At 48.6% G+C, this 7,553-nt stretch overlaps 2 protein-coding genes across 2 annotated transcripts in view; one reads left to right on the top strand and one right to left on the bottom strand.

Moving 5' to 3' along the window:
- The window catches only part of SPPG_05250 (uncharacterized protein), a gene marked incomplete at its 3' end in the record, with an annotated part of 4,665 nt that extends 1,971 nt beyond the window's left edge, over window positions 1-2,694 (bottom strand). The window contains exons 1-2 of the mRNA XM_016753475.1: window positions 2,265-2,694; window positions 25-2,190 (exon numbers count right to left, since the gene is read on the bottom strand). Of these exons, the coding sequence (XP_016607918.1) occupies window positions 25-2,190; window positions 2,265-2,603 (2,505 nt within the window). The 5' untranslated portion in view covers window positions 2,604-2,694. The remainder of the gene's footprint in view (window positions 1-24; window positions 2,191-2,264) is intronic.
- Window positions 2,695-4,407: 1,713 nt separating this feature from the next.
- SPPG_05249 (uncharacterized protein) lies at window positions 4,408-6,851 on the top strand. The gene has a single exon (XM_016753474.1). The coding sequence runs from the start codon at window positions 4,635-4,637 to the stop codon at window positions 6,483-6,485; it is 1,851 nt and encodes a 616-aa protein (XP_016607917.1). The 5' UTR covers window positions 4,408-4,634; the 3' UTR covers window positions 6,486-6,851.
- The last annotated feature ends 702 nt before the right edge of the window (window positions 6,852-7,553 follow it).

Here is a 7,553-nt window from a genome sequence, read left to right as displayed (position 1 = left end):
TCGACAGTGTTGTCAGCCTCGCACGTAGTGTGGTAGTCTATTCGACGATGTCGTAGGTTCAACAGTCGTGTAGCGTCTCCTCAACGGTTGTAGTAGGTTCACACTGTGTAGTGTCTCCTCAACGTTGTAGTAGTGGTCTCTTCTCAGTGGTGTAGGTTCAACGATGTGGTAGTGTCTCCTCGACAGTTGTAGTAGGTTCAACCGTTTCGTCGTGGTCTCCTCGACAGTAGTGGTAGTATCCTCCACGGTTGTTGTTGGCTCAACTGTGGTAGTGGTGGTCTCTTCGACAGTCGTTGTAGGTTCAACAGTTGTGGTCTCAGCTACGGTTGTGGTTGGCTCAACGGTAGTAGTAGTTGTCTCCTCCACAGTGGTTGTTGTGGTGGTCTCTTCAACGGTTGTGGTGGGTTCAACTGTAGTGGTAGTAGTGGTCTCCTCAACGGTCGTGGTAGGTTCAACTGTAGTAGTGGTCTCCTCAACTGTTGTAGTAGTGGTAGTCTCTTCAACAGTGGTAGTGGGCTCAACAGTAGTAGTCGTGGTAGTTTCCTCGACGGTTGTAGTGGGCTCAACGGTAGTAGTAGTAGTGGTAGTCTCCTCCACAGTGGTCGTAGTGGTCGTTTCCTCAACTGTTGTGGTTGTGGTTGTCGTTTCTGGAACGGTTGTTGTGGTTGTTGTTGTCTCCAGAGTCGTTGTGGTGGTCTCAACAGTTGTGGTGGGCTCTACTGTAGTGGTAGTAGTAGTTGTTGTTGTGGGCACCGTTGTAGTGGTTTCTACTGTGGTCGTCGTTGTAGTTGTTGTGGGAACCGTTGTTGTAGTGGTGGTTGTCATGGTAGGAACCGTTGTTGTAGTAGTAGTCGTTGTTGTGGTAGGAACCGTTGTTGTGGTAGTGGTCGTGGTAGGAACCTTGGTTGTCGTAGTAGTCGTTGGGACCGTTGTCGTAGTAGTGGTCGTGGTAGGAACCTTGGTTGTCGTAGTAGTCGTTGGGACCGTTGTCGTAGTAGTGGTCGTGGTAGGAACCTTGGTTGTCGTAGTAGTCGTTGGGACCGTTGTCGTAGTAGTGGTCGTGGTAGGAACCTTGGTTGTCGTAGTAGTCGTTGGGACCGTTGTCGTAGTAGTGGTCGTGGTAGGAACCTTGGTTGTCGTAGTAGTCGTTGGGACCGTTGTCGTAGTAGTGGTCGTGGTAGGAACCTTGGTCGTAGTAGTAGTAGTGGTAGCAACTGTGGTCGTTGTCGTGGTAGTAGTGGGCACCTTTGTGGTCGTTGTCGTAGTGGTAGTTGTAGGCACCTTCGTGGTCGTGGTGGTAGCCACAGGGACAACTGAAGTCGACGTGCTGACACTGGAAGTAGTACTAGGAATGACCGACACAACAGGAGGACAATATTGAACCATGTCTACTGTAGCCTGGAAGAAACTGTCCGTAACCTTGTTCCCCAAGATAGGGTCAATGATATCTTGGAGCTTGTACAATCGCATCATACCGTTCCCTTCCAAAATCTGAGCCTGAAGCGTCTGGCGCATTCCGTTTGCAACGAGGGAAGCGTAGGTAGCTTGTTGGTCAAAGTTTTGGAAAGTAGTTTTGTTTTGAATGTTCAGGTCGGGGTGACCGAATTGCATGATGGTCGTGTGGGTGTGAAGGGGGTCAAAGTCCTTTTTGTTGTTCTCGGTGTAGTACAAGCTGTTGCTGTCGTAGCTGGACATGGATCCCTGAGTGTTGGCGTTGGCATCAGACTTTATCAGCACGTTCAGCTGGACCTGGTTCGCGAGAAGGAGGTCGGCAGTTGCATCAATTTCAGCCTGGTATGTGTCTTCCATGGTGATTGAAGCGTTCGATGTACGGTAGTACTGACTGTACCGAGTCCAGAAACTCTTGGGACTAAAGTTGGGCTCAAATTGAGCACCGCACATGTACCACCAGTATCCGTTAGCACAAAGCGAGTTGGAGCTTGACTGGCCCGTCATCCGGTATTTGGCCAGAGTCGGAAGGTCACTGTCTTCGTCCGTAGCCATGATGACGGATTTGGTCACGCCGGATCGCCAGGTCAGTTTGCATGTTGTACCGGATGCACATCCCGACAAAAAGTCTGCACCATCGTTGCCAGCAAACGCCATACGCAACGCTTCGAAACTGGCTTCCTGACCACCACGCTTACAACCAATGTTGCCCAGCGTGGCTGTTGTTGCGGCGGTATCAGACTGTCAGTTGAAAACAAGAAGAGTGAGCAATTTGATGCAGCGTATTCTCAAAAACATCAGACTAGATAACATACCGTAAAAGGTTGCAACAGGATAGGCTGATCACCAAAAGCTGCAACGGCAAACCGTGCGTCGGTAACGTTTTTGTTTTTAAGAGCAGTCACAAAGCTTTGCATGCGACCCGTGATTTGGTCAATGTAGGGACACATGGAACCACTAGCATCGATCAAAAAGAGAAAGTCGGTCGAGGTATATCGCTGCACCTCACGGGTGGTACAGCCAGAGGCGGCGGCAGTGGTCGTGGCGGCAGCCTTGGTGGAAGTAGTACTAGCGGCATTGACTGTGGTTGTTACTGTTTGAAGGGCTAGGAGGGCGGTGAGGGCCAACCCCCAGCCAGTGCGGAAGGACGGCATTTTTGCGTTAAAGAACAGCCCGGTATGGTATGGGGTATTGGGCTTTCTCTCTCTCTCTCTCTATAGAAGGTTATTCCCCGTAAAACTTACGAAACAACACGAGCGCGAAACCAAAAGAGGGACAGGGATGGTGGGCCAAGAGCTTATATAGGTCTATTGTCATGGGAGGGGCCAAGCAGAAAAACAAGAGTGGCAAAAACATAATTGTTGTTATTTTCGTCGCATTGTTGGGCCTCGTCTGCTTGCGGGTTTCGTTGCGTTTCTAACCATTCTGACCAATAGGATGTTTGTCTGGACGCTCATTGTTTGGGTAAACGAAGAAAGGCGATTGGATGTGCCATCTGGAAAGCCCCCTTCTAAGCGATCGCTATTGTTTATTATGAACGCGTTGTTGCGCGTATTTATAGTCGCGACAGATGGATCGTGTTGGTAGTTGATGACTCGATGTTTCTATTCTTGGAATTGAGCCATTGGATTTTATGATGATCGGACATCTATTCTAGGTGACATTTTGTTGTCATGTATGTTTTTGTTTATTTTTCCTCTGCGGATGAGCAAGGAAAAAAAGGATGACTTTTCATTTCTGGAAAGGTGCAGCCAATTGAACGTTGGACCTCGTCCCAAACCGTTCTCAACAAAAGATTTCCAAGGAACAAAGGATGCCTTTGACGAGTGTTAACCTTGTTAAAAACCTGTCCCGCGGGATATCTGCGGAGCCTTGTTCAAAAGAACCAAACCTCCGCTTTTGCGTAAGCAGATCCACGTGAGTATTGATAAACACGTGGCAGCCTGTGGCCCCGCCTGTGGCCCGGCTGGGGGGAGGGAAAAGTTCCGTTTTGTGCGCCCAAAACCTCCTCAGCGACAAGCCTTGCCGCGCCGCTCATCCACACGGCAAAAACAAGGAGGGAATAATAAAAAGGGATATTTTGGATGCAAAAAAATATGGATGAAATATGCGATAAAAGACATGATGCATTGCAAATGGTGCATGCAATAGCGAGTAATGCCATTGGAGAGGATGCAGAGAGACGGAGCGAGTGGTCAAAATGGGTTGAACGTATCGACAGATTCAGAAACGACTACAAACAGTCTATCCAACCAATTACAACCGCCCTTTGATGCGGATGAGACCATCACCAAGAAGAATAACATTAATCCATATAATACGCAATACGACATCCATATGGCAGCCCATATGGCAGCCATACGACACATCAACATTAATTCCATTCGCATATCCATTCCATGCATTATATTCGCATATCTCAAATATCCCAAATGCTCATATCTTACCCCCAAAGCTCTGTCCAAAAGTGAAAAAAAAACATTTTAACGCAAACGGCAAGTTGAACAGATTTCCAACTTTTTTTTGTCTCGTCTTGTGATTTGATGGACATTCAAATTTGGCTCTTTTGTTGTAGATTTTGGCTGCAGAGGTTTCATCACATTGCATTCTATTGCATTCTAATGGTACTCATGCATTCACACCATTCTACACTTGCAGTACTATGACTCGAATCACACAATGGAATGGAATGCAATGTAAAGTGCAACCTTTAGCCACGGCTCGCCTTGCGTCTTTTTCGTCGTCGTTTCCGCCTGTTTTTTATTTTAGAACAGCTTTCTGCCTCCTTCCCCCTCGTTTTCTTGTCGTCGTCGTTCGTCGTTTGTCGTTTGTCGTCGTCACAGCATCAACCCCCGCACGCATCGTCCTTTTCATCCTAGTCTTGTTCACGGCTTGTTCAATTTTTTTTAGCGCTGGTCGCTTTTGCACACTCACACACGCTGCCGCCGCTTGCCGTCCCCTCCCGCCGTTTTGCACTGCTGGGCTCCCCTTTTTCGAGATTGGGTTTTTTTGTTTTCTTCACGCATCAAGGAACGCCTCCAGGAAAAGCACGCATTGTGTACGCACGCACACACACACACACACGCTACACGCACGCAAAACGCAACATTTCTCTTTGCATTATCAACGGTCCCTAGGCTGCTTTCATTTCCCGTAGTGGTGGATTATTGATACACACAAAAACCATGGCCTACCTCCACGAGCGCCGCCATAGGCCCGCCATGACCCTGGCCCTGCCTGCATACAATGTCAACCAAGGGCCAGGTCCCATGAGTGCTCCTGTTGCTTACTCGCCAGTGCAATCGCCCCTCTCGCCCAATCTCCTCTCACCTCTATCGGCGGTGACAGAGTATGGAATGGACCCGGCCCTCCATGGCGTAGCATACTATATGGATGGGCGTGAAGGCATCGTTCGTCCTCAGAGCACGTCACCCGAGTCTGGTGCTGAAGAAGGCGGCGGCATGCGCTTCATTAATGCAACTGTCGAGTCTGTCAAAGAGCAAATCATTAGGGAAGAGACAATGCCCAAAAAGAAACGAGTGCGGACATCAACGACTCAGCTCAACGTTTTGCAACAGGCGTTTGCTCAGGATCCCATGCCAAGCGCCGCTGTGCGTACGGCCCTTGCAGAAAAGCTTGGAATGACAAGCAGGGCTGTCCAGGTTTGGTTTCAGAATCGTCGTGCAAAGATGAAGTTGGACCAAAAGCGAGGTTCGGCCGCTGGCTTGCTTGAACGCACTGCATTCTTGCAGAGCCCGCCTCTATCCTCTGCTGTCTTGAACAGCGCGGATGATGCTTCCGTCAAAATGGAACTGGCGCCAACAAACGACGCCCCTCTGCACGATGAATCCGACGATCCGGCTTCGCAGGCTGCGATCGTTGCTAGCAGCCCACTCAGCACAAAGGCGCCGCGGTCAGTGCAACGGCTCCGTACGACGAGCAACAACGGATACCTTGGCCCGCAAAACGTGGCTGCTAATCCCAACCTTGCCCGACACAATTCCCTACCAAATATTCATCATCCCGACACCGCGACTCCGGGATATCCGTCGCCAGCTTCCTCTCATGTGTCGCTACCGCTCCCGCACATGATGTCACGCCACAACTCGATCGACTGCGGTGACTGCATCACGGACGTTCCTCCCATACCGCCCAGTCCCACGTTTTCCAATCCGCCCTCTCCATCCTTTACCCGCCGTCCCAGTTTACTACGAACTCCAAATGCGTCCCCGGCTCTGCAAACAACCTACTTTGCCGCCCCTCGAACATCGAGTCCGTCTGTCAAGCATGCACATCATCCGTACTTTCCTTCGCGGATGGTGAGCAGAAGACACTCTGTGTTTGAGCAGGTACCTTCCGGTCGCGTCATATACCCAAATGGCGAAGGAAGAATTCCAGGATCTCCTCTATCAGACATTCATGAGGGCACCATCATGCAAGATGCCGTAAACCCTGGCGCTTTGGACCTTCATCTCCTCCACATCCAACAACAGCAACAACAATCACCGCCGTTGATCCAGTCTGTTCTCCCTGGTGATTCCAACGAGTACTTTAACGGACAAGCTCAAAGCGATCCGAACCAATCTGCTCCGACTCTTTGCCAGCCGCTCCATATGGATGAGTATGTAACGTCTACCGACGCACCGGCCGACATGCTGTCCAACCCGTCCTACTCTCACCCAACATGGGAGACCCAGCAGCAAACCCAATTGACTCTTTCTACTCCGCTCAACCTGGACCATGAGCTCCTCAATTCTACCACAAACTCGCTCGAACAACTCCAATTGACGACCATCACCGAAGATGAACTGTTCAATGGATACAGCACCTTTTCGCAGCATCCCGCATCCATTCTGGACATGGCGTCTCTACCTCCTGCGGCGGATATCTCTTCACCAGCCCCAAATCCCATGCCCGGACACAAACGGAGCAACAGCTGGATGCGGAGGAGCATGAGCAGCCCGGATATTTACGGGTTTGTGGGCATGGTGCGGGGTACACCGAATGCGTTGCCAGCGTTTGACGCGGAGCAGTGATGCACATGAACACGGCAACATTTGGGTTTATCTATATATTATTTAAATGGACACTTTCTGTTGCGACACCCTTAGCTCCATGTAGGAGGGAGGAAATTGGGACGGTGTTTTCTCACTTTTTTGACCGGCTGGTACGGGCAATTTTTTCTTTTTTGGACACTTTTTGTTCCAAATAGTGTGTTTTATCATTCGCTTTTCGGGCGTTTGCATGGATAGTTTGTGTAGTGGGGCTTTACATGAGCATGGACATGATTCTTTTTTTTTTTTCCTTGTTTTACTTTGGTGTTTTACAGACTCTTGATTTATAATTCTTGTATCTTATTTTATTATCATGTTTTTTTACCATTATATTGTGTGCGTATTTGAGTGTTCTGTGCTTTATATTGCAAATGTGGAAACAGACATGTCTTTACAAGTACACTTACGTTCGTATTTTGACGCTGACTGCATTCTATTCATTGGGTATGCCTACCAATGCTCCGATGAAATAGTCATCCGGTGTCGATTTGACGTCGAGAGTTTTCTTGTTGTTGTAAGTTGTAAATAAAATGTCTGCTCTGATCGAGTTAAACTCACCATGTTCTAAAAAAAAAAATAAACTATGTATCGCTAACTGTCACCTCAGGTTGTACTGTTCGTTCATTGTTATTCCAGCCTGGTCGATCAATATCTTTTAAACAACATTAACATTTGGTTTATTTTAGTGCGCCAGGCAAACCTACAAAAGACGGAACTCACCTTCACACATTCTCTCTCTCTATAAACAGCCATGTAATTCAAAGAAGCCCCCGCCTCCTACCCCTCTAGTGACTGCAGAACCCGCCGTCCGTCAACCAGTGTCTTGTTCTTTACCTGAAGGAGGATGTCCGCATGTACTTTTTTCTCTTGGTTGACCGTATTCGCAAATCGTCTAGTCTTGAAGAAACACGAAGCATTAGGGAAGAAGGAAAACCGTTCTTGGTTCTTTATAGACTATACTTTTTTAAAACCCAAGTTTTTTGTGTTTGCACAGTTTTGAATAACGTAGTTTTGTTTTGGTGATCACTAGTCGACTCTGTTAATGCCCAA

Source organism: Spizellomyces punctatus (genome assembly GCF_000182565.1).
Source record: "Spizellomyces punctatus DAOM BR117 chromosome Unknown supercont1.8, whole genome shotgun sequence".
In the NCBI taxonomy this organism is placed as follows: domain Eukaryota; kingdom Fungi; phylum Chytridiomycota; class Chytridiomycetes; order Spizellomycetales; family Spizellomycetaceae; genus Spizellomyces; species Spizellomyces punctatus.
This window is presented reverse-complemented; position numbering and strand designations above follow the sequence as displayed.

What these genes read in the sequence shown, in the direction of transcription:
- SPPG_05249 (XM_016753474.1), top strand. Translation starts at nt 4,635, where the DNA reads ATGGCCTACCTCCACGAGCGCCGCCATAGGCCCGCCATGACCCTGGCC.